Raw genomic sequence first — 26,598 nt, 5'->3', positions numbered from 1 at the left:
ATACAAACACTTCTATCATTGTAGTATGTTGTTTTAGGCTGTAATTTGATAGAAAATTTCTTCTGGAGAACTTCTAGCCCAGTCTGAGAAATGGAGTGTGGTAGATTATGAGAATGAGACTTGATGCCAGAACTGAGGATTGGTGTATTTTTGAAGTATAACAGAAATTAGTTAACTTCTAGATGTATCAGATATTACAGATAGAAGGACATTTAAAGAAGGAAATTGGAAATTTGAGCATAGTAATGTTGTTTTAGGAAATTAAATTAATAATATATATTTATGCTTGGAGGGGATTTTCAAGCAGGAGCATGTCCTCAGGTGAGATCATCTGACAGAAAATTAAAATGGATGTGATTTCTCATTACCTTTCTGAACACATGATTATAACACAATGCTCTATTTGTTATACAGCCCTTATTTTAAATTTGGCCTTTTTGATATTTAGTAAACACAGTCACTTTTTTCCTTACATTTTTGAAAGTTAATGAATTTTAGAATGCTTACACACAGCCCCCATGACTTGCCCTGGTCCATACTACCTATATCTTTTACGGTCACTGGCTATGGTTGAGTGGGGTGTTGACGCCAAAATTGAGAAGACATGAAGTTGTGAGATGTCCATTACTTGTCTTACTTTAGTTTTTCTTACTTAGTTTTTACATCTGTAAAAATAGTCGAATTCTTAGTCTAGCAGAAAAATTCACGGTTTTAGGATCGATGTAGATTTAGGATTGAAAAGTAATAAACACAAGTTTTTTTTTTTTTTTTTTTTGTGGGCTATAATAATAGGAGAAACTTTTCAAATTTATAGTCCCATGGGGATGATCCTGCTTTCAAGAACCTTGTCCACACTATAGTTAAGAGTGTAAGTACTTGGGTCTCAAGCAATAACAGTATCTATATGCAGCACAGCTCCATCATTCTATAAACATCTGGGGAAGAACTTTTCAGGTGAAATCATGTCTCAATTATTGTCCTCTAGGAAACGCAGAGACCTATAAACAATGAAGGGAATGGCCCTGAGCCCAATGTCTTCTCACTTATTTGGTACCTAAATATGCATGGAACCAACAGTAGTTGTATAAAAAAGAAATTATGACATCTGCTGTAGGAAGAACTTTTCACCTATCTTAAACTGAGTACATATAACTTAGGGAACAAGTTCAACAAGTATCCAACAAATGATATTATGACTACAATGATTATCAAAATAGTAAAGTTTTAAACATCTGAATTTTACTTGTATCTTGAGGACTGATAGTATTAGGCTCTGGCCTAAAAAGGAATAGGGCCTATATAATGTGCTTGAAAAGGAAAGGGGCCTATATTACTGTTACTGTTGCTATTGACTGTAGTATCATTGAGGATGACAAGTAGCCCTTCTTTCCAGACACTCATAAAATACCTGTCCTGGGGAAATTGGAATGTTCCATAGCCAAAATTATAAGCTTCCCTCTTTATACACTGTATTTGTATTTGGTATATATCATGGTCTCAAGTCCCAGAGATTTAGTTTTAGACAGTGACAGTCCACAATAACTATTGAAAAACAAACCAAGTGATTTCTCTGTAGTTAGTTAAGTATGCAGAGATGACATTTTAAAAACTGATTATCCTGTCTTGGAGTTATATGAGAAAATTCTCAAGTTACTATTGAACGTAGGCCAGAATAACTAGATTTTTGAAAGTAGGGATATTTACTAGAAAAAAAATTACAACACCAAAATATCTTTCCTGTTTATTTACTTTGACAAACATGAGGCTTAGTTTCAGTATTTGATTATTTGATAGATACTAATTTTGTGCTTAATAATCCCATATTTATGCAATTCCATTAGTTCTGCATGTTACAAAGAGATGGAGTAAATCAGTCATATTTGCTATGAAATGTTACTTCAGCTCCTTAGGTGAACATATTCAGCCAATTAATTTAGGTTGTGACAGTCAGCTTTGTATTTTGCCAGTAAAAACTCAAGGAAAGTTATGAAGACTCAGGAAGTGATTTAAAGGAGAATTTTTTCTTCTAACCCTCTGTGTGCCTATTTGCAATGTTGAAAACAGTTAAGTCAAATATGTATTTTAAGTATCATTTTGGAATACAGGAAATATGTACACAATTGTATGCTAAATATTGGAGAAAAAAGGCAAAGGGATAGATTGTCATTAAGCAATTTACAATATTAACCCAGGTGTCTGTCTTTTGAGCTTAGAGCTGGTTAATTGTTATAGACTGCCATTCTAGGTCTTCATGATTTCACTTTTCTTCATTGAGGATGGCATGAGGGATTTCTAATGCCTATTTTGGGTCTAAAAAATCTGTTACACTAAGTTTGAAAGAAGGTTTTAAAGACTCTGTTTAGGGCTGTTTATCTAGAAAAACAAACGGAGCAGCCCCACACCCCATCCTTCCAAAAAACCCGTTAAAATCACGAAACACTGCAATCAAACCCAGTTTATAGTCTCGCACTCATAAACTCTTGTAAAAAGTCTATTTTTGCTAAAATAGTTATCCATCTTGTACGTAGAATTTTCTACCCCAGTGCCAATTCCCAGTGCTTAGTGCAAACAAGTTGCAGGAGAGCTGTGCTATTGCTCCCGCGAAAAAACCGATTTTCCTTGTATATTTCAGTAAAAATGAGGTTATTTATATAGGGTTGAAAAGAAAACAATGTGTATGACAATGCCCTGGAAGAAAGATTTGCAAAGGAAACAGAGAGAACTAGTAATTTTAAGGAAAATCTGAAAGTTGTCTCAATTTGACCGAAGTTTCCAAGAGAGTTGGGGGAATCAGGAAGGTTTCAGGGAGCCGGTTTTGAAACTAGGTATAGCAAATAAGGCAGAAATGAAGCCTGAACAGTCTCGGATCAGTTTCCCCCACACGCCTAATTATTTCGTGCCCAGATTTCTTATATTTTTCTTCTTTTTTGAGGGGCAAAAAACACAGCCACTCGGCAGAGCCGAGGAGTCCTCCCTAGCCGCGCGGCGCACAGAGCAGGCAACCAATCATCACTCAGCAACTCTCTATATAAACCCCCAGCCGGCGGCGCCCGGGACACGCCGTTCTGACAGTTTACGCTTAGTTTTTTGTCTTTTCTGGCTAAACAGAAGCATGTCGGAGACGGCTCCGGTTGCTCCTGCTGCTCCCGCACCTGCAGAAAAAGCACCTGTTAAGAAGAAGACAAAGAAATCCGGCGCGGCCGCTGGAAAACGTAAGGCGTCTGGGCCCCCAGTGTCCGAGCTCATCACCAAGGCTGTCGCTGCCTCCAAGGAGCGCAGCGGCGTGTCTCTGGCTGCGCTTAAGAAGGCACTGGCGGCCGCCGGCTACGATGTGGAGAAGAACAACAGCCGCATCAAGCTGGGTCTCAAGAGCCTGGTGAGCAAGGGTACCCTGGTTCAGACCAAGGGCACCGGGGCTTCCGGCTCTTTCAAGCTCAACAAGAAGGCGGCCACCGGGGAGACCAAGCCCAAGGCGAAAAAGGCGGGCGCGGCCAAGCCCAAGAAGGTTGCCGGGGCGGCTAAGAAGCCCAAGAAAGCCACGGGTGCGGCCACTCCGAAGAAGGCTGCCAAGAAGACCCCTAAGAAAGCCAAAAAGCCGGCGGCGGCTGCTGGGGCCAAGAAAGTAGCCAAGAGCCCGAAGAAGGCGAAGGCGGCCAAACCGAAGAAGCCGACTAAGAGTCCGGCCAAGGCCAAAGCCCCCAAGCCTAAAGCAGCCAAGCCTAAAGCTGCCAAACCCAAGGCTACAAAGGCCAAGAAGGCGGTCTCCAAGAAGAAGTAAATCTTGAGTGGCACCTCCTGCTTTGAAAATCTCAAAGGCTCTTTTCAGAGCCACCCACTAATATCAGGTGAAAGAGCTTAACCGGACATATATCTCTAGGTTTACCAGCGAGTTCTGTAATAAAGGTAATTCCTTTTTTTTAAATTTGCCGCTCTACTGTGATTGGCCAGCTGCGTGTGCGTCCGGGTGCGCGCGCACCACAGCATCTGCACCATGATGGTCGTCACAGTCCTCTAGTGCGAGCGCAGTGCTTCTGAAAAGCGCCACTTGTGATGGCTCTGGGCCTTGGCAGGGATGCTGAGCAGGACGCTGCACTGTGCGATGGTAACGCGACCCAGAAGTTCCTCGATGGAAGATTTTAAGCTTTGAGGGTGGGGTGGGTAGTGTATGTCTTGTGGTGGGCCCCGTTCCCCGCCAGCTCCGGTATTTCTGCCTTGTGCTCCAGCACCGCGGTCTGGTACAGCCGGACCCCGGCGCCGACCCGGTCGGAGTAGTTATCCTAGGGGAGCAGACGATGCACGCGGCCTTTGGGATCCTCGAGGAGCTGCTTTTTGGCCTTTGCTCGCACTCTGCCTCCCTGTTTTCCTCCATATTTGTTAGGGGAAAAGTGCAACCTGAAGAATGGGTTATTACAGCCTGGATGTTTGTAAGGTTTTCTTTCCCATTGGTTTGTAGAGTCTAAGGAGAATTAGCCAATCAGGACGCACTCCTGGGCTTGGTCTCCAGGAAAAAATACTGCGTCAATTAAAGATTGAGATATAGAACTTGTGTATAGTTTGAAACAGTTGAAAACCTTGCATTTTCCCCCCTCCTTCATGAATGTAGTCCTATTCGATGGGATTTTGATACTATTGATATTCTGCCTGAATCTGCATAATTGTTCCTATTATGCTGACAGTGTGAACTGCTCAGTCCGACTTTTTTGCGACCCCATGGACTGTAGCCCACCAGGCTCCTCTGTCCTTGGGATTTTCCAGGCAAGGATCCTGGAGTGGATTGCCATTTCGTTCTCCAGGGGATTTTACCGACCCAGGGATCGAACCCGTATCTCCTGCATTGTAGGCGGATTTTTTACAGCTGAGCCACGGAGGAGGCAACCCTAACATTAAGGTATAGTAAAAAAAAAAAAAAGTTAAAATGTTAAAAAAAAAAATGTAAAAGCTACTCCTGGCAGTTTATAATTTACCCGTTTATCAAATTCTTTCCCGCTAAAATGTTGATAGGGGCCAGGGAGCCATGGTTGGCAATCTCATATCTTTTGGTGGATAAGTAATAAATAGGGAGATAGAAATAATTAAGCTTTGGGAAACGCAAGGAGAATGCTTAGAGTGCTCCTCTAGCCTACTAACCAGGGCAAAATAAATGGCTCTAGGAAGATGGATGTTTCATTATTTCCACTTTATCCTATTTTTAATTTCCGTGGAATGCCACTGATTTACTGATGAACCTTGAGAAAAATCTCAGTTCTGTAGGCCATTAAGGGGTTGTAAACATGGATGGGGAAAAATTACATCTTATAGCAAACTAAATGCAGTTAAGCATTTCCTTTTAGTATGTAAGCACACGCAGTTCCTCACAATGGACTTTGCAGACCTTATTGAATTTTTCAACTGTGGCTGTCACAGATGTTTTTATGTCACTATGATGAAGATATCTTGAAATAAAGTTGACGTCATTCTGAGTCCTTGAAATTGACATTTGTTATTCCACCTGTTGCTCCTTGTTATTTGATATGACTAATGAAGCACATTATATGTATTTAAATACATTTTAAAATTATATTTTAATATGCCTGTCTTATCCTGTATTGGTATCCTAAAAGATGATATTAAAAAGGTGTTTATAGGTTTCCCCAGTGTGTCCATAGAGTCTGCCATACAAGTCATGAGTCCCTGAGCAAATTGTCAGTGGGCAAATACTTCATGGTTGAAAAGCTCCATCTTATTTATTTGCTTACAGCATACCCCCCACCCCCAAACACACACACACATACACTACACACACACCCCTTACTGGTTAATAGTTTATTCAATTTTAGTTTTTCAATTTTAAAGATAAAAAATGTAGCCCGTGATTATCTTTCTAGCTTTTCTAAATGAGATTTTATTTTTCATCCATTGCAGTTGCATTCCATACTTTATTCTTTATAGAAAGAGCCAAAAACCCTGTCTCTTAGGAGAGTGGTTTGGTTGAAAAGGATATTTGGATAAATGGGAATATGTGATACGGTTACTCGAGTCTTTTTGAATATAATAGATCGCACCAAGGGGGAAAGTTAAGAGGGAAGAGAACTGTGAGGTCTTTATTACCAGAATGAGTTTGGCTTTTGATGAAGAATGATGAGGAATAAGAATTATGTGGGAATGTGACATTCAATAAGAGTGGTACTATACAGTATCTGTAGTTAATTACATTTTACAAAGCTCTCCGATGCCTACCTCACTATAAAGCTCTTGCAGTCGGTATAGCTAAAGTCCTTGTTTTATATTATTATTAGTGTGTACCAGGTGTCTTTTGGGATCTTAGTTCCCCAAGCAGGGATTGAACCCAGCTTTTGCTGTGAAAGCACCAAGTCCCAACCACTGGACTACAAGGGAATTCCCAATGCTATGTGTTTTACAGTTATGAAAATTGTGCGTTAGAAAGATGAATGGCCAGCACTGTCTTGTCAATAAATAGTGCACCTGAGTCTCACAGTTTCTTTCTTCCTAGTGTCATTTTCTGTGCACTGCTCCCCATCTGTTATGCCTACTGGAAAATGAGTTGTCTATTTCATTTAGATGCCCATCCAGAAAGACATAACATTAATGTATTTCTGGTTTAGACCCTTTGTGAACTATCCAATTCAGAATCCCTTTGGAATGTACCAGAAGCAATTAAACATCATTCACTCAATGCTCTTCTCGTTTTAGTCTGGTTTCTGTAAATTAATATTCATATTCCTTTCCCTTGGATAGTTTCTAATTTCCAAGGAAATCAGAACTTGTTTAAATCTTACTCCAAGTCCCGCTTGGTGCTCCTCACCCGCCACCCGTGCGCCCAGTCTGCGAGGCCAGCCCAGTTCTCCCGGTCCGCACTGCCCGCCGGCCAGCCTGTCTGTCCCCCACCGCAACCATGGACGCCATCAAGAAGATGCAGATGTTAAAACTGGACAAGGAGAATGCCATCAACCGCGCAGAGCAGGTCGAGGCCGACAAGAAGCAAGCTGAGGACCGCTGCAAGCAGCTGGAAGAGGAGCAGCAGGCCCTCCAGAAAAAGCTCAAAGGGCCGGAGGACGAGCTGGAAAAGTATTCTGAGTCAGTGAAGGATGCCCATGAGAAGCTGGAGCAGGCTGAGAAGAAAGCCACTGACGCTGAGGCAGATGTGGCCTCCCTGAACCGCCGCATTCAGCTGGTAGAGGAGGAGCTGGACCGGGCGCAGGAGCGTCTGACTACAGCCCTGCAGGAGCTGGAGGAGGCTGAGAAGGCAGCTGATAAAAGCAAGAGAGGAATGAAGGTCATCGAAAACCGAGCTATGAAGGATGAGGAGAAGATGGAGCTGCAGGAGATGCAGCTGAAGGAGGCCAAGCACATCGCCGAGGATTCGGACCGCAAATATGAGGAGGTGGCCAGGAAGCTGGTGATCCTGGAAGGAGAGCTGGAGCGCTCTGAAGAGAGAGCTGAGGTGGCTGAGAGTAAATGTGGGGACCTTGAGGAGGAGCTGAAAATTGTTACCAACAACTTGAAATCCCTGGAAGCCCAAGCAGATAAGTATTCCACCAAAGAAGATAAATATGAAGAGGAGATCAAACTGCTGGAGGAGAAGCTAAAGGAGGATGAGACCCGAGCGGAGTTTGCCGAAAGGTTGGTGGCCAAGTTGGAGAAAACCATCGATGACCTGGAAGAGACCTTGGCCAGTGCCAAGGAGGAGAACGTGGAGATCCACCAGACCCTCGACCAGACACTGCTGGAGCTCAACAACCTCTGAGGGTTAGCCCTGCCCCAGCCAGGCTAGCTGCCACCCCACCAATAAACGGATGTCACCAGGAAAAAAAAAAAAAAAATCTTACTCCAGCTTTCCAAGTTTTGTTGCACTTAAAGCAACTTAAAATGAACAACTTGGAAATAGGTAAAGAAGACAATGACAGCTTGATATTCTGCACCAAGAAGATGAAAAATCAGAAAGCTTATTCCTGTACCAAAGCCACATCCCTGGGAGAGCATTCTGAAACATTCATCCTTGGAGTTCTGATGCTCTTTTGGTGAATAAACATGGTCTGTCAGGTACAGTGGCAATATCCAAGTTTAGGAAAACTCAACAGATTGACATTTAAAGATGACAAATATTGGACAGGAGCCTGTATGTGTAGTTGTCTGCAAAATATACTAAAAGGAAAAAAAAAGGTTTCTTAGCTTGGAAGGTGTGAGGGGCATGTTCATATTTTCTTAAATGCAGGAGGGTACTTAGGCAATATGGCATAAATCTAAGCCAAATGTATTAATAATCTTTCAAGCCAGCCTGAAGTTACTGTTTTTTTACTTCTACCTAGTATTTACCTGACTCCTTATAACTGCAGGAGGTAGACTGAATTCATGTACTGTGTGGAGGCCTTGATTACTCATGTCACTCTGTCACTAAAGCAGGTAGATGTTTATATAGTAGTAGTAGTGAAAGTCACTCCGTCGTGTCTGACTCTTGCAAACCCATGGACTCTAGTCCACCAGGCTTCTCTGTCCATGAGATTCTTAATACACAAATAAATATGGAGTGAGTTGCCATTTCCTTCTCCGGGGGATCTTCCCGACCCAGGAGTCGAACCCATGTCTCCTGCATTGCAGGCAGATTCTTTATTGACTGAGCTATGAGGGAAGCTGATGTTTATATAATCTGACGTTTTCTACCCTCTCACATTCTCTTTGTTCTCTTACACCTGGAATGATTCCATTGCTTTCTAATTAGTATTGTAACCAGGTTGTTCCTAACTGGTTCTTCTTAATTAGTTTCTCCAGCACCTAATTCCTCAATTCTGATCATCTGTCTTATAAAAATTATTACTTGCTCCCTATTAGCCTTTGGTTCAAGTGGGCACTTTATAGCCTTTTGTTGTTGTTGCTTTTTTTTGTTTGTTTTGACAACTTTATTCATCTGTAATTCTCTCCTTTCTACCTGGAATAATCTTTCCAATTTCATCTCAGATTCCTTCTCCATGAATAAGTTCCCCTAATTAAAAAAATCTAGTTTCCCTGCTAATGTGCTTTGATGACATTAATATTTCAGCACCGTTATTATCAAGGGAATATTTATAATGCATCTTTTCTCATTAAACCCTAGGTCATTAGTTGTTTTTGTCTTGTTTTTCCCAATAGTCCAGGTGTGTTTTTAATTGACCAATCTTTAACATCCTGTCAGATGGTGGGATTATCTCCAGATAATCAGATTCAGTGATTTCATTTACTGTATGAGGCTAAAGGTGAGAAATCTCAGCCCCTTCTATCACTGTCCTCCCAGTGGCCTCATTAGGCACTGTATTAGCTCCTTTACTACCATCCAAGGTGGGGCTTCTGAAAAGAAAGACATCCCTAAATGAAAACAAAAGAGCAAATAATCAAAAACCCCCTTAAATATAACACCTTTGCAGTAAGTTTTCAAATATACAATATCAAAATCTACCTGTGTTGCATATGTGGTAGGCAGGAAATGGGGAAAGTGTGAAATGGTATTTCTGAATCATCTTTATTTTTTAGCTATCATTTCCATAAAAGATTCTGATTATTCAGAGATTATTTACTTGTGTTTAGTTTACATGTAGTTATAGGCAACCAGCTAAGCTTGAAATGGTTATACAAGTTAATGTTCCAACAGATACCTGTAAAATGTCACGTAATTTATATTTGTGACATTTTCCCAATAAAATCAAAATTCATTAAACAAGGTCTCATATTAAGCACTAGCCTTTCAATGTATTTAAAATTTAAAAAAACTTGTGTGTCAGCTAGCAACATCATTGTTTAGATAATGAGCAGAAAGGCTAAAAACTATCTTAGTGTTTTATTTTTATAGCTGTTCAATTCTATTTCTGTGCAGCTGGCTGTAATAATTGTAGTATAATTGAACACAGTTTTATGTGACCCTGTACATTTTCAAAATCTACCCATTTCCTTTAACATATATGAAACCATTTTGACAAACATGTCAGTTTTCCTATGACAGCTCAGCCTGAGGATCACACTAATACTGTTGTTAACTATAGTAATGCTTAAAGGGGAAATGGTTTTGGTTCTACTCCTTTTTACCTAAAACTTTTTTAGTTTCAGTCTCCTCATTTGTAAAGCATAACAGAATAATAATAATAGACATTAGGAGATAACTATTGAGTTTACCTTATATTATGGAGCTTTCACAGACTAATACAGGACTTCTGGCCAACTCAATAATGCAACTGTCAATTTATATTATTTCTATGTGATAAAACTATTTAATATTAAACTAACATGAGCTCTATCAATCTTTTACTCCTGTAATCAGCAATACATTGAATGGTAATTCCTGTTTGTTCAATTTTTATTTTAATATCTAATTTCTCTAAATTTCTTGAGAATTTAATACAAAGAACTGTTCTAGATGTTCTGGTGGATTTAATGTAACTAGATACTTTTCGTGCCTTCGTGGGCCTCATCTCTTGACATCCATCATCTGATGAGACAGAAGCAGACATTAAAAAATTCACTGTGCTATAATCTCAAACTACAGAACATGGGAAATAAAGTTCTAATATGGAATGCTTTTATTTGGCATTAAAAATCTTACTTCATTATTGAAATTATGAATATACTTTCCTTACAAGGGTCAAGGCCTTCCACTTCTCAGCATCCAAGTCTGAATACCTGACAGAACCCCAAGAACATTTAATATATATATTTCATATATATATAAACTTATATTTATTACCATGGCTGGCTAACTTGGCCTGAGCATTTTTAAACTTGTTTGTTGCACTTACCTCCCAGTTCTTGTTTTTCTGTTAGTGATTCACAAGGTAAAACAGCTCACACACACGAAATCCATGTACCACGCCTAAATGCGCAGAACCTACATACAATAAAGCAAAATGGAGGTGTTTAAGTTGTGGAGGTAGTTGCTATATTGAAAACTTGCAAAGAACGTAGGGCTTCCCAACCAGCTGCATACACATAGGTTTCTTTAAACTCTGCCAAACTTGTGTTCTACTAAAATATTACAGCACCCTTCATAGATTAAGTGATTGGCTCTGAAAAGAGCCTTTGGGTTTAAGTTGTTATCACTCGACAATTAAGCCAATTTATGCCCTCTCTCCTCGGATGCGGCGGGCGAGCTGGATGTCCTTGGGCATGATGGTGACGCGCTTGGCGTGGATGGCACAGAGGTTGGTGTCCTCAAAGAGCCCCACCAGATAGGCCTCGCACGCCTCCTGCAGCGCCATCACAGCCGAGCTCTGGAAGCGCAGGTCGGTCTTGAAGTCCTGCGCAATTTCGCGCACCAGCCGCTGGAACGGCAGCTTGCGGATCAGCAGCTCGGTGGACTTCTGGTAGCGGCGGATCTCGCGCAGAGCCACCGTGCCGGGTCGGTAGCGGTGCGGCTTCTTCACGCCGCCGGTGGCCGGGGCGCTCTTGCGGGCCGCCTTAGTGGCGAGCTGTTTGCGCGGCGCTTTGCCGCCGGTGGACTTGCGAGCAGTCTGCTTAGTCCGCGCCATAGCTAGCCTGAAAGACAATGGGATTAAACTAGGAGAGGGTGCTCCTGTATTTATAAAGGACCAGACTCACTCTGATTGGATTGTGGGCAATTCCTGTTAGTCACGAGCTGCTTAATTCCGGAAGTGCTTCGAGCTATTTAACATTGGTTCATCCATCCGGTGCAAATTTCTGATTGGTTCATTTCAATCAGCAGCCATCTTCCCCCTTAAGAAAAGAAAAAAAAAAAAAAAAAAAACAAAAAACATTTTCCGAGTTGCTTTATTGATACTACACTGTCGTGTGATCCACAAGCACATTAATCATTTAGTTAGAATTCATACACCTGCTATCTTCTGCATAGTTAACTTTGTTTCATCAGGATTCTAGTCCCAATGATTGTCCCGTTTAAGAATTCACCGTCTGTCTCTCGAGTCCTTTTGCACATCTACAGTTAATGTCTCATTCTCTGTAACAAGGTCTTTTAGTACATATTGTTAAGATGTGAAGAATTTTGTACTATTAAGGGGACACGCAGCAAAATCCCAATATTCTGGAATCTCTAGATCTTTATTTTCCTGTTTTACTCAAAACTGGTAATTTGGCTCTCTTCTATGGTTTTGACGCACTTAAAATGTCAATCTTGGGTTAATGGCGATATCCGTCAACAAAAGGTTGGCATTGCGGAACTTTAAAAAAATGGCGGCGATCGAGAGACTTTCGAACGCTGCAATGGGCTAGAATCTCGGGATTCTTTCCGAGAGTCTCAGGGTGTTCGAGACAAACTCACAGTGCTTTTAGGAAGACTTGACTCGGCTAGATAACAGGATTTCTTTACCTACTTTTCACACCGCAACGCGAAGTTTCCTGTAATTAGAAGCTTTATCGATTTTTAATTGAATGATTTATGTCACCTAACAGTGTTCTAAATCAACCTATAGGAATACATGAATGCCTTTCTTTTAGAGCCAATAAAGAAAGCGGTTTTTGAACCTTAATTTACATACTATTTATCTATTGGTCAGTTTTTGTCCAATTGAAGATTAGATTTGTGAGTCTTTCTTTGTATCCGTGATTTAATACTTGTGATATCTTGTTCTCCTCGGGTTTGTTTCCTCACTTTTCTTGCTTTGTTTTCCACGCCACAGATAGCTAAGTACGCCCCAGCCTCAAATCATATTAATCACTCAGTCGTGTCCGACTCTTTGCGACCCCCATGAAATGTAGCCCACCAGGCTCCTCTGTCCATGGGATTCTCCACGCAAGGAAACTGGAGTGGGTTGCCATTTCCTCCGCTAGGCGATCTTCCTGGTCCAGGAATCGAATCCGCCTCTCCTGCATTGCAGGCCACTTAGCTACCAGAGAAGCCCCCAGGCTCAAAAAAGGGGTCCAAAAAAGAAGGTGGTGACAAAGGTCCAGAAGGAAGATGGCAGGAAATAGAAAACTGGGCTTAAGGAGGGCTGTTCTGTATAGATCTGTCTATAAAATGTGTAAGTAGTTTCACCTGGACACTGGCATCTTGTCCAAGGACTTGGGCATCAAGAACTCGTTTGTCAACTTCAACATGTAGATACTGGGGGTGAGATGTCGCGCCTGGCACATAAGTGCTTGACCATCACAAAGTGCTGGACCATCACATTCAGGGTGATCCAAAGGGCCATGTGCCTGCTCTTGTACTTGGAAGTGGCCAAGGACTCAGTGTCCAAGAGCACCAAGGGTATCACCAAATTAAACCAGCTCCAAGTAAAATTTTTCTCGATGTCTAGCATTCCTCAATGTCTCTTTATAGAGCTACTCATTTTTGTGTATTGAGAGCTATAATATCAAGATTTTTTTCAGCTTTTTGCAACATTTCTTTTAAAACAGTCATTCTTTAAAACGCAGGAAACCATAATACAATAGGAGAGGTTAAATTTTTGTTCAGTGCAACAAAGAATTTGAAATAATTGTGTACTGTAATAAGTATTAGGTAATAGTATCCTACTATTCTGGCTTTTGTGTTTTTGTTCCTTAAAATCTTTTAAATTGTTCTTATATGTACTCATTGTTTAAATTTAAAATTTTTCCGGTGAGTACCTGCAGACTTAAAATTGTTTAATGATGGCACCTGTGTTTGGGGTCCTTGTTTCAAATAATCTTACGTGTTTCACAAATATTAGTGATGAGAATGTGTTTGTACAAAGAGGCCCGAAGTGTCATTTATGCAGTGTATAGAGCTAGGGTATTTAGTGGAATCTCAAAGAGTTTAATCTCGACCAGTAGGGTGGACTATTTCAAAGGTGATTGTTGAAATTTACATTAAAAATTAAAAAATTTCACTTTATTTTCCTTGAGTCTAATATTGATGTAATTAATCCTACATTGTGCTGAAACTGGGTATGAAACCCTCATTTTGAGCCATTTTTAATTTTTATATTCCCTACCTTCAGTCAGCGGTAGGTTCTGTATTCATTTATGCAGGTAAAGAAAAAAAAAATCAATCAAAAGAAACAGAAGTAAGATGTAGAAGTGCAGGGAGGACAGAGGATATGGAAAGAAATGCATAGTTTTCCTGAAAATTTGATAGTTTCTGTATCGCTGAAAGTAAAATAACATTGATAAATTGTTTTCAGTACTTTTCATGACTTACAGATTTGCTATTTGGTACATCAGCTAGGCACTAGGAATGTACATGCCAGAGTGTATTGTGTGTTCCTGTGGAATACGGAGGTTCATCTAATTGTGAAACAATGTTTGCATTAATGTTTTTGCTTTTAAATTGTTTTCCCCTTAGCTAAAGATTGTAGTTTCAATTAAATATACCTGTTATTTTAGATGACATGGTAGAATCTTTAGAATCTTAGATGGTTCCAAACGAGCTGGCTGTCTTTATTGATGGATAACAGATTGCCTTGAAGTTAGTAGCTTCACACATGTATTATTGCACAGATTCTGTGGGTCTGGGCATGTTTTATCTGGGTCCTCTATCAGGATGCTGTTGAGGTGTTATGCAGGGTTGTGGTCTCTTGATTGTTTGGGGGAAATATGTGCTTCCAAACTCACTTAGTGGTTGGTTCTTTGTAGTTTTAGGACTGAGAATCTTATTTTCTTCTTGACTGTTGGCTTGAAGCCCTTATAGGCTGCTAGTCTTCCCTCAGTTCCCAAAGAGCCCTCTGAGTTTCTTGTCATTTGGATCTGACAAGGATGCTTGGTTTGTGAAAACCAGAATGCAGGACTTCCCTGGTGGGCCGGTGGTTAAGAATCTGCCTCCCAAATTAGGGGATAGGTGTTTGATTCCTAGTCCAAGATTCCACAAGCCACAGGGCAACTAATTTTGAGCCCTTGAGCCAGAGGTACTGAAGCCCGGGCACCCTAGGGCCTATGCTCTGCAACAAGAGACACCATCACAATGAGAAGCCCATGCACCACAACTAGAGAGCGCCTGCGTGCAGGAATGAGGACCCATCGCAGCCAAAAATAAATAAAATTTTATTAAAAAACCAAACTAGCATGCAAGAGATTGGAAGATGTTACGATCTTATTGATAACCTAGTTATAATCACAACTTTTTTTACATCCTGTCACCTATGGTCACATGCCTTGACGGGTAAAGAGGTCACAGGTCACATCCATGGTCCAGGGGCTTGATCACACAAGGGTGAACATTAAGACCAGAAATCGTTGTGGGCCACCTTGAGAGACCATCACAGGACCCAGTAGGACCAAAAAGCAGTTACCTAACACTTGTCTTTTCCCTCCTTCTTCCCCTCACACCTGCCCCCACAGTACAGAAATGGCCTGCAGATAGGAAATCTACTTAAGGGCACCTTGAAGTCGTTTTAATCAGGTCTTTGCCAGTTACTTTGTCTTGAAGCCAAGACAAACGACTTTGTTATTACTTTGGGCACTTCGTTCCCCTTTTCTTTGCAAATGCTGACATATGAAAAACCCCGGTGTGGCTAAGTCCCAGCACAGGGATAGATGTCCATGTGTTTATAGCTAGCTTTCTGAAGTTATACATGACAAAATGATCCGGAGGGTTCATCAGATGTTGCTTTATTATAGACTACCAGGGAGTAGATTTGACAAGGCAGGAAAACAAATCCCACATTCTTGGTATATTAAAAAAAACCTTGAAATAGTAGTTTATGGTCCTCGTGCCACCTAAGCCTCATCACGGGTGCCTTCACCTCCTTTAGGTTAGTCTTTCATTGTACCTCGTCTTGAGTTTCTTTCCGAGTAGCTGTTTATCAGCTTTTCTTGAGATGCAAGGAGTCTATTAAAGTAGTACTTGCATTTGCTCACCAATGGCACTTACGGCTTATTATCAGAGAATGTCTCATTTTAACAACTCATTAATTTTGCAGACTAAGGACTCCTAGTAACAGAGTTCCCCAATTTAAAAGCCATTGTGTGGCACTGTTAAGTGCAGCACAGGGTAAACATTAAATGCACAGGTACACAAACATGAGTTATATTAAAGCAGTTACTTACACCAAGAGATCACAAGCTCCCCAAGCCCCATTTCCACACAATGGAAAAAATAAATACAAAACCACTACAGCTTAATGCCACGAACTCTTTCAAATGAATAGATAGGTGGCCCTGAAAAGGGCCTGGTAGACTGATACAGAATCCTCGTTTGTGGGTTCCGGCTTAGCCGCCAAATCCGTAGAGAGTGCGTCCCTGACGCTTCAGTGCGTAGACGACGTCCATGGCCGTGACCGTCTTTCGCTTGGCGTGTTCGGTGTAGGTGACCGCGTCCCGAATCACGTTTTCCAAAAACACTTTCAGCACCCCGCGAGTTTCCTCGTAAATGAGGCCAGAGATGCGCTTGACCCCACCGCGACGAGCCAAGCGGCGGATCGCAGGTTTTGTAATACCTTGAATGTTATCCCGCAGAACCTTACGGTGACGCTTCGCGCCTCCTTTCCCAAGCCCTTTTCCACCTTTACCGCGTCCAGACATTGTCCAAGATAGATCAGAAAACCTATGCACAAATTTAGGTCTGTGCCAAATTCTTATTTATAGTAAGGTCGCGGACCTCTTTGAAAACTCCGAAAAAGGCGAGAAGGGGGAGGGGCTTATTCGTAACCTAATTTATTCCAGCCCACAAACGCCTGAGAGTCTGTGGGGCGGAGTCGAGGAGAGAAAATTTCTTTGCTTATTCCCTGAATTTCAGCTGGAAGAGTCCTGTGTAAGGGCGTTTAAAACATTCTTTTATTTATTAAGGGGCTGTACCTATGAAGGCAACATCTATTTTCAACTTTGAATATTTAAGCTAAGTCATTGACCGAGATTTTATATTGCCTCATTCTTTAATCGCATATCTAAAATGCAAACGAGTCTCTGGGAAGCATTTTTGTACAATGTAAATGAAGGTGAAATAATTATCGTGATAAACTGATCTTAAGGAGCAAGGAAATTGCCGATATTCATTGGGAAACAAGGTTTTCTCGCACATGTGTGTTACTCGGAGGCATGATTTTATTGCCTGAGCCCTCACTACTTGCTACTTTTTCACATTCTGAGGTTTAGGATCAGGTTTGTGACAGGTGTTTCCTCATTTTCAATTTTTGTTTTTTTTTCATTTGCAGGATGAGAATGTTAACTCTGATATCATAAAGGAGTACTACTGTAATTACCTGAGGAAATTCCATCTTCTTGCTCCAGAGACTGACTTTCTCCCCAGTATTATTTTTAAATTTGTATTTCACTTTTGCTTTATCTTAATTTTGTGCCCGCTGCCTGACAGCATGTGGGATCCAGTTCTCCAACAAGGATTGAACCGATTTCTTCTGCAGTGGAACTGTGAATTCCTAACCACTAGAAAGGTGGGGAAGTCCTGCTCCCCAATATTCTTAAATCTCTCAATCTGGTATTTTGCAATCTGGGCCTATGTTAGTTGCTCTCATAACTTCCACACCCCTATGTGTGCAAACTTTTTGTTTAAGAATTCAGTGCTAAACTCTTGTTGTTTAGTTGCTAAGGTGTGTCCAGCTCTTTGCAACCATCATGGATATATATATATATAGTTCGTTCAATTGAACCAGCTGTATCCATTGAGATCTCCATCCCTTACTATGGGGTGTCCCTTCCCCATTTCACCCATTTCACGCCTTTCTGAGCTTGTGTAGATGGAAGGTCTTGACCTGGAGGATGAGGAATATGTGGTATCTTTATCTTTTATCTAGGCAGGGCTCAACTCCTCTCTGTTTCTGGTATGACTCTACTCTTTGTCTTGGATATATATTCCCTGTATTCCACAGGGAACAAACTCCAACTGCTCAGCCTGGCGGCATCTCTCTCCTGCCTCTATGTGTGAAAAATTGTCTGAGCCTTGGAAGCAAAGAAAAAGACAGAGTCCATGATGTCCAATATACAAGGCCACTGAAGGATTCTGTGAAAATGTACTTTGATCATCTAGTACTAAATTAAGTGAATTTACTTCATTTGCAAAGCCCTTATTTGGTAGAAAAGCAAATCACTTTGGTCAGGTGAAACAGATATATCTCCAAAGATTTATAACCTTTTGGATTAATAAAATAATTTTAATAATCTTATCCTAACATTTCTTTCTACATTGTCTATAAATACTCCAATATCTTAAAGGTTCTTTGAATTTAATACAGCATTTTACCTGTTGGTTCATTTATTGAAAAGTGAAGCTCTTTGACACAAATTCATTTTTATTTGTTGATCATGATTTTTTGTTAAAAAAAAAATGAGATATTATGTGCTTGTGACTGGAGACTGTGACACTGGAAATAAAGACAGTCTACTAAGAGATAAGATGTTCCTGTCATCTTCATCCTTAGGCCCGGGATATTACACACTCGTCTCTCAATGCCATGGCAAATCATCATTGATAAGCAGCACACAGTATGGTGGAAATTGCAGACAGGAAAGCAGATTCTTCATCAAGCATGGGTTCATTGTGGACCAAGAAAATGCTCTGGCCACTACAGAAAAACCTGTGAAATCTGTTAAGATATATCTAAATATCAAATTAAAGTAAAAGAATGGACCGAATTTCCTTTTGTTGTCATATGAAAATGTAGTCTAAAAAGTCTGCAGATATGTTTTTTAGTTTTTCTAAAGAAGGTATTTCTGTTTAACTATGTATTATGCTGAATCTACAATACATTGGCCACTTGATGAGAAGAGATGATTCATTGGAAAAAACACTGATGCTGGGAAAGTCTGAAGGCAAAGGGAAAAGGAGGTGGGAGATTTTTACCCATTACAGAGAAATATTATCTCTATCCAGTAGAAAAGATAAAGGTTATAATATAATGCAATAAACCTTTTTGATCTAAATTGCTCTGTTGACTTTAATTCAATCTTCTTCCCTTCTTACCCAATTGTGATGGTGGTGGTGGTAGTAGTGGTAATGGAGGTTGTAAATATTTCCTCTATACATCTTGATTTTGGATTAGCAAAGGAAAAATAAATTAAATTCTATTTCATACATACAGAGGAAGAGACCCAGTTCGCTTCAGTTCAGTTGTTCAGTCACGTCCGACTCTCCGCAACTCCATGGACTGTAGCATGATAGTCCTCCCTGGCAATCAACAACGCCCGGAGTTTACCCAGACTTATGTCCATTGAGTCGGTGATGCCATCCAACCATCTCATCCTCTGTCGTCCCCTCCTCCTCCCGCCTTCAATCATTCCCAGCATCAGGGTCTTTTCAAGTGAGTCAGTTCTATGCATTAGGTGGCCAAAGTATTGGAGTTTCAGCTTCAACATCAGTCCCTCCAATGAACACCCAGGACTGATCTCCCTTAGGATGGACTGGTTGGATCTCCTTGCAGTCCAAGGGACTCTCAAGAGTCTTCTGTAACACACCAGTTCAAAAGCATCAATTCTTCGGCACTCAGCTTTCTTTATAGTCCAACTCTCACATCCATACATGACTACTGGAAAAACCATAGCTTTGACTAAGTGATGGACCTTTGTTGGCAAAGTAATGTCTCTGCTTTTTAATATGCTGTCTATGTTGGTCATAACTTTTCTTCCAAAGAGCAAACCTCTTTTAATTTCACGGCTGCAGTCACCATCTGCAGTGATTTTGGAGCTCAAGAAAATAGTCTGTCACTGTTTCCATTGTTTCCCTATCTATTTGACATGAAGTGATGGGACCAGATGCCATGATCTTAGTTTTCTGAAATGTTGAGATCCAAGCCAACTTTTTCACTCCCCTCTTTCACTTTTATCAAGAGGCTCTTTAGTTCTTCACTTTCTGCCATATAAAGTTGGCGTCATCTGCATATCTGAGGTTATTGATATTTCTCTGGGCGATCCCGATTCCAGCTTGTGCTTCGTTCAGTCCAGCATTTCTCATGATGTACTCTGCATATAAGTTAAATAAGCAGCATGATAATATGCAGTCTTGACATACTCCTTTCCCTATCTGGAACCAGTCCGTTGTTCCATGTCCAGTTCTAACTGTTGCTTCCTGAGATGTGTACAGATTTCTCAAGAGGCAAGTCAGGTTGGTATGGTATTCCCAACTCTTTCAGAATTTTCCACAGTCTGTTGTGGTTCATGCAGTCAAAGGTTTTGGCATAGTCAATAAAGCAGAAGTAGATGTTTTTCTGGAACTTTCTTGCTTTTTTGATGATCCAATGGATGTTGGCAAGTTGATCTCCAGTTTCTCAGCCTTTTCTAAATCCAGCTTTAACAACTGAAGTTCCCAGTTCCTGTACTGTTGAAGCCTGGCTTGGAGAATTTTGAGCATTCCTTTGCTAATGTGTGAGATGAATGCAATTGTGCAGTAGTTGAACATTCTTTGGCATTGCCTTTCTTTGGAATTGGAGTGAAAATTGACCTTTTCCAGTCCTGTGGCCACTACTGAGTTTTCCAAATTTGCTGGCATATTGAGTGCAGCACTTTTACAGAATCCTTTTTTTAGGATTTGAAATAGCTCAACTGGAATTCCATCAGCTGCAGTAGTTTTTTTCATAGTGATGCTTCCTAAGGCCCACTTGGCTTTTCATTCCAGGATGTCTGGCTCTAGGTGAGTGATCACTCCATTGTGATTATCTGGATCATGAAGATCTTTTTGTATAGTTTTGTGTATTCTTGCCATCACTTCTTAATATCTTCTGCTTCTTTTAAGCCCATACCATATCTGTCCTTTATTGTGCCCATCTTTTCATGAAATGTTCCGTTGGTATCTCTAATTTTCTTGAAGCGATCTCTAGTCTTTCCTATTCTGCTTTCCTCTTTCTTTTCATTGATTGCTGAGGAAGGCCTTCTTATCACTCCTTGCTATTCTTTGGAACTCTGCATTCAAATGGGTATATCTTTTCTTTTCTCCTTTGCCTTTTGCTTCTCTTCTACTCACAGCTATTTGTAAGGCCTCCTCAGACAATCATTTTGCCTTTTTGCACTCTTTTCCCTGGGGAAGAGACATAGGAAAAACTAATTTAAAGAGGTGGGTTAGAACTTCAGCTTACATAGCATCTTCATCAGAGAATAGATTTATAGAGAAATGACAGTGCAAAGAAAAGCAGTTTTAGGCTTCTAAGGGCAGCAAACTGTGAGAAGGTAAATACATGGGAGCAAACTAACCCAGATTTGTTAGCAAATTTCTGTGCAGCCTCTCTACTCTGACATGTCTACAGCCGTCTCCAGGACAGAATTTATATCTTGCCTTAAGGCAGAAGAAGAGGAGTAGAGAGGGCTTTTTCTTGCCATTATTGCTTATTAACTGCCTGCTGCTGCTAAGTCACTTCAGTCGTGTCCGACTCTGTGCGACCCCATAGATGGCAGCCCACAAGACTCCCCCATCCCTGGGATTCTCCCGGCAAGAACACTGTTGTGGGTTACCATTTCCTTCTCCAGTGCGTGAAAGTGAAGATGCTCAGTGTCAAACTGTTAGCGACCCCATGGACTGCAGCCTAGCAGGCTCCGCCGCCCATGGGATTTTCCAGGCAAGCGTACTGGAGTGGGGTGCCACTGCCTTCTCCTATTAAATGCCTAGGGAGGTAAAATAAGGGAAAGCATCACAACAATTCTTATCGACAAAGTAGGTGGCTCTAAAAAGAGCCTTTTTCAGGACAGAGAAAGCAGTAGCCTTGGATTACGCCCTCTCTCCGCGGATGCGGCGGGCAAGCTGGATGTCCTTGGGCATGATGGTGATGCGCTTGGCGTGGATGGCGAACAGGTTGGTGTCCTCGAAGAGCCCCACCAGATAGGCCTCGCACGCCTCCTGCAGCGCCATCACGGCCGAGCTCTGGAAGCGCAGGTCGGTCTTGGAAGTCCTGCGCGATCTCGCGCACCAGCCGCTGGAACGGCAGCTTCCGGATCAGCAGCTCCGTGGACTTCTGATAACGGCGGATCTCGCGCAGAGCTACCGTGCCGGGCCGGTAGCGGTGCGGCTTCTTCACGCCGCCGGTGGCCGGCGCGCTCTTGCGGGCCGCCTTGGTGGCGAGCTGCTTGCGCGGCGCCTTGCCGCCGGTGGACTTGCGAGCCGTCTGCTTCGTGCGAGCCATGGGACTAACAGAAAACTGGCAGGAGAGTGTTATGCTGCCAGTGCTGCCTCTGACCTTACTTATAGGAACAGTCAGTTTGATTCCTAGATCCCGCGCTGTGATCTAATTGGTTCTCACTTTGCCTTTCGAAGAAATATGATCGGAATTCCTTTAAAGATTAAATGTATAATCGAATTTTTATCCGGAGTCTATAGTCCAGGATAACATGAGTGCATAACAGTAATAAAACAGTGAGGTTTCATTTCGTACTGATTTTAATGTAGTTCATTCATTGCATTTTAGGAACAGAAAAATAACCAACGGACTAAACAATTCTAATCTCGTCATCAGCAAAATTTAAAAAGCCCGCCCTGACATGTCATTGGCCAGCTATTCCTCCTTTGTTCTCTTGTTTATTTATATTATACTTTTTGACAGGATATTCATTTGAGTATGCATATATATGTAAAAACATATACATCATGTACAATACACGCAAAAACCTCTCAATGAGGCATTACGGTCTTGTTATTTACGTACATATACGTCATTCATAGTCTACAAGCCCAAATTTATGTCCTGATACGGAATTCCCTCAATAGTTTTTGAATTAACAAACTATATCTTTTGTTTCAGTTATAGGGGACGGTAGGAACCTACTAACATTTTTCAGACTTTATGATGCGTAAGTGACCAATGGTTAACAATTTGGCACCTTTGTTGCAAATATGGGAGATGCTCTCCCCTGTTTAAACACAACACTTCACACTATACTAGTAAATAAAAGTTAGCTCCAACAATTCATTCGTTTTCATTGGAACACGCCCCCTATACTCCGTAAGTATTCCAGCACTTCCGTGAAAAAGTGGGTGGCTCTTAAAAGAGCCTTTGTTTTTCAGAACTGGGAATATAATACTGCTAAACGTTTCACTTGCCCTTGGCCTTGTGGTGGCTCTCGGTCTTCTTGGGCAGCAGCACCGCCTGGATGTTGGGCAGGACACCGCCCTGAGCGATGGTCACACGACCCAGCAGCTTGTTGAGCTCCTCGTCGTTGCGGATGGCCAGCTGCAGGTGGCGCGGGATGATGCGGGTCTTCTTGTTGTCCCGGGCCGCGTTGCCCGCCAGCTCCAGGATCTCGGCCGTCAGGTACTCCAGCACCGCCGCCAGGTACACCGGGGCCCCGGCCCCGACCCGCTCGGCGTAGTTACCCTTGCGGAGCAGCCGGTGCACTCGGCCCACGGGGAACTGGAGCCCGGCCCGCGAAGAGCGAGTCTTGGCCTTGGCGCGAGCTTTGCCTCCTTGCTTCCCGCGCCCAGACATGGTATGCGTTGAACAACAGTACAACCGCCACAGGAAAAGCAGAAAAAAAAGTGATCTGTAAGCAGCAACAAGATGGCAGTTATAGTGCTGCGTGGAATTGCTGCAAGCGAGATAGGATTGGTTAAAATCTTCCGTTTTCTGTCTAACCAATAAGAAAAGAGATGTGGTGGAGGTAAATTTACATAATCTCGTCACCAATGCGTTGTCAAATCAGATATGAATATTCGTAAACACCTTATTTGCATAGACCACCTATAAAAGAGCAGATTCTAGTTATAAGCGGGTAGTTCCTGATCTTGTGTTGGTCGGTGTTGTGTTTTTAGACATGCCTGAACCGGCTAAGTCCGCTCCCGCCCCTAAAAAGGGTTCTAAGAAGGCGGTGACTAAGGCGCAGAAGAAGGACGGCAAGAAGCGCAAGCGCAGCCGCAAGGAGAGCTACTCCGTGTACGTGTACAAGGTGCTGAAGCAGGTCCACCCCGACACCGGCATCTCGTCCAAGGCCATGGGCATCATGAACTCCTTCGTCAACGACATTTTCGAGCGCATCGCGGGCGAGGCGTCGCGCCTGGCGCATTACAACAAGCGCTCGACCATCACATCCAGGGAGATCCAGACGGCCGTGCGCCTGCTGCTGCCCGGGGAGCTGGCCAAACACGCGGTGTCCGAGGGCACCAAGGCCGTCACCAAGTACACCAGCTCCAAGTAAATTATGCCTGGCCGCTGTTAAACCAAAGGCTCTTTTCAGAGCCACTTACATTTTCATTTAAGGAGTTGTATATACTTTTTCTGTTCTTTCTTTCCTGGGCATTAAAATGCAGTTACGTTTGGTGCCCGAGATAGTGAAGTGAGAAGCTTATATTTTGGGAAGGAAGCTGTTAATATTTCCCCAAACCCGTTCTGTACTAAAAAGGCCAGTTTTTTTTTTTTTTTTTTTTTTTTTCTCATACAGAAAGGAAGGCTTGCTGGCTAGGTGACGTTAAGAAGAGGGAACTTACTATCCTAGCAATGGTCTGGCATCCTGGTACCAAGAATTGGTTGTAGTTCCCAGCTTCCCCCAATCTCTTTCAGGCCAGATTCTATGTTTCCACATCAACCTGACCCACAGAGTTAGGATCCTTAACTTTTATCAGGCCTCCCCTCCAGAGTTAAAGATGCTCTGCTCGCCTGCGTATGGCAGGACCCCTTGATTACCTTTGTAAAAACAACCAATAGTTTTTTAGTTTCGTGACGGGACATTGAAGTGTTGCCAACCCTCCCTTGATTTAAAGCTTTTCCTTGTTTTACTTAGTTCAAAAGTATTAGGCACTTTGATAATCATTGCATTTTCCTTAATCTGGATGTCGAGAGATTTCAGAAAAAACAAGAAATTCACCAAGAAGAGAGTTGTAGCCTAATGCTGAGAGAGGAGGTTATTCTTGTAAAAAGACTTCTTGATGTGTTGAGAGATCTGTAGATGTGAAGTGTTTTTCAGTTCTATCTGGACATCTTTGAAAGAACATTGTCTCAGAAGAACATTAGTTTGAATTTAAATTTTGTGAGGTAAATAGTCTTTGGTTCTCACAGCCTCAGTTTCTTACTTTAAAAATGAGAATATTATGGGAGTTCCCTGGGTCGTCCAATGGTTAGGACTTGGCTTTTTCACTGCCTTGGCCTGTTCAATCCTTGGGAGGGAAACTAAGATCCTGCAAACTCTGTGGAGCAGCCCCGCCCCCCCCTCCCCCCCATTATTGTAACCAATTCCATTGACAACACTTTTGTGTGAAAAAAATGCAATAATTATAATAAATACAAACATGTTAGATAGATGTACAACTCATGAAGTTATTTATGGACATTATGATGTCTTTTTTTCATCATTCCTACACTTAACATATAATAAAGACAAGTTTTTGAAGTACTATTATACTCAAAGTAATAATAATACTATAATGAATGAGGAAAGTTCTGGTCCATGAAATTAGATATTCTTTTGTTTAGTACTACCCTATGTGGACTTCTGCGGAAAATTCTTCAAGAGATAGGAATACCAAAACATCTTACTTGCGTCCTGAGAAATCTGTATGCAGGTAAAGAATTAACAGTTAGTCTGGACATGGAACAACAGACTGATTCCAAACTGGGAAAGGAGTACAAGGCTGTATATTGTCACACTGCTTATTTAACTTCTATGCAGATAATATCATGTGTAATGCCAGGCTGTATGAAGCACAAGCTGGAATCAAGATTGCCAGGAGAAGTATCAGTAACCTCAGATATGTAGATGACACCACCCTTATGGCAGAAAACAAAGAGGAACTGAAGAGCTTCTTGATGAAACTAAAAGAGGAGAGTGAAAAAACTGGCTTAAAACTCAGCATTCAAAAAACGAAGACCATGGCATCTGGTCCCATCACATCATGGCAAATAGATGGTGAAACATTGGAAACAGCGACAGGCTTTCTTTTCTTGGGCTCTAAAATCACTGCAGATCGTGACTGCAGCCATGACATTAAAAGATGCTTGCTCCTTGTAAGAAAAGCTGTGACCAAACTAGACAGCATAGTAAAAAGCAGAGACGTTACTTTGCCAACAAAGGTCAGTCTAGTCAAAGATATGGTTTTTCCAGTAGTCATGTATGGATGTGAGAGTTGGACTATAATGAAAGCTGAGCGCTGAAGAACTGATGTTTTTGAACTGTGGTGTTGGAGGATACTTTTGGGAGTCCCTTGGACTGCAAGATCAAACCAGTCAATCCTAAGGAAAATCAGTCCTGAATATTCATTGGAAGGATTGATGCTGCAGCTGAAGCTCCAATACTTTGGCTACCTGATATGAAGCACTGACTCATTGGAAAAGACCCTGATGCTGGGAAAGATTGAAGGAAGGAGTGTAAGGGGACAACAGAGAATGAGATGGTTTGCTGACATCACGGACTTGATGGACATGAGTTTAAGCAAGCTTAGAGATTTGATGATGGACAGGGAAGCCTGGTGGGCTGCAGTGCATGGTGTCACAAAGAGTTAAACACAGCTGAGTAACTGAGCTGAACTGATGGGGCTTTCCCCCATAACCTTTGTTTTAGATCCTCTCTGATGTATCTTCCCTGATAGCTCAGTTGATAAAGAATCTGCCTGCAGTGCAGGAGACCCTAGTTTGATTCCTGGGTCAGAAAGATCTGCAGGATTGGGACAGGCTACTCACTCCAGTATTCTGGCCTGGAGAGTTCCATGGACTGTATGGTCCATTGACATGTATATTCTATAGGGTCACAAAGGCTTGTCAGGACTGAGTGACTTTCATTGAAGTATCCACATTTGATGCAAGCTTCGTGACTTATTTTGCAGAAGTGAAAACCCTTCCACTGAGTGGAAGATGT

At 41.8% G+C, this 26,598-nt stretch overlaps 5 protein-coding genes and 2 pseudogenes across 5 annotated transcripts; 3 read left to right on the top strand and 4 right to left on the bottom strand.

The window, feature by feature from the left end:
* The first annotated feature begins 2,923 nt into the window (after positions 1–2,923).
* On the top strand, positions 2,924–5,459 carry LOC110132943 (histone H1.3). Its single transcript, XM_020886588.2, has one exon. It carries the CDS (start codon positions 3,113–3,115, stop codon positions 3,776–3,778), a length of 666 nt encoding a protein of 221 aa, XP_020742247.2. The 5' UTR covers positions 2,924–3,112; the 3' UTR covers positions 3,779–5,459.
* A 1,418-nt stretch (positions 5,460–6,877) lies between these two features.
* Positions 6,878–7,820, top strand: LOC110132944 (tropomyosin beta chain pseudogene; annotated as a pseudogene).
* Positions 7,583–23,373, bottom strand: LOC110132946 (histone H2A type 1-H-like). Its single transcript, XM_020886591.2, has 4 exons — positions 22,859–23,373; positions 11,557–11,691; positions 10,758–10,846; positions 7,583–10,641 (listed from the first exon to the last, which is right to left on the bottom strand). The coding sequence occupies exons 1-2, from the start codon at positions 23,241–23,243 to the stop codon at positions 11,624–11,626; spliced, it is 453 nt and encodes a 150-aa protein (XP_020742250.2). The 5' UTR covers positions 23,244–23,373; the 3' UTR covers positions 7,583–10,641; positions 10,758–10,846; positions 11,557–11,623.
* On the bottom strand, positions 11,016–12,362 carry LOC139031409 (histone H3.1). Its single transcript, XM_070456268.1, has 2 exons — positions 12,306–12,362; positions 11,016–11,691 (listed from the first exon to the last, which is right to left on the bottom strand). The coding sequence occupies exon 2, from the start codon at positions 11,484–11,486 to the stop codon at positions 11,076–11,078; it is 411 nt and encodes a 136-aa protein (XP_070312369.1). The 5' UTR covers positions 11,487–11,691; positions 12,306–12,362; the 3' UTR covers positions 11,016–11,075.
* Positions 16,039–17,239, bottom strand: LOC139031410 (histone H4). Its single transcript, XM_070456269.1, has one exon. The coding sequence runs from the start codon at positions 16,408–16,410 to the stop codon at positions 16,099–16,101; it is 312 nt and encodes a 103-aa protein (XP_070312370.1). The 5' UTR covers positions 16,411–17,239; the 3' UTR covers positions 16,039–16,098.
* LOC110132947 (histone H3.1-like) lies at positions 18,114–22,855 on the bottom strand (annotated as a pseudogene).
* A 165-nt stretch (positions 23,374–23,538) lies between the features above and the next one.
* On the top strand, positions 23,539–23,997 carry LOC110132949 (histone H2B type 1-C/E/F/G/I). Its single transcript, XM_070456930.1, has one exon. The coding sequence runs from the start codon at positions 23,569–23,571 to the stop codon at positions 23,947–23,949; it is 381 nt and encodes a 126-aa protein (XP_070313031.1). The 5' UTR covers positions 23,539–23,568; the 3' UTR covers positions 23,950–23,997.
* The last annotated feature ends 2,601 nt before the right edge of the window (positions 23,998–26,598 follow it).

Source organism: Odocoileus virginianus, chromosome 27 (genome assembly GCF_023699985.2).
Source record: "Odocoileus virginianus isolate 20LAN1187 ecotype Illinois chromosome 27, Ovbor_1.2, whole genome shotgun sequence".
NCBI lineage: Eukaryota > Metazoa > Chordata > Mammalia > Artiodactyla > Cervidae > Odocoileus > Odocoileus virginianus.
Note: the sequence above shows the minus strand (reverse complement) of the source record. Positions and strands in the feature narration are given on the sequence as shown.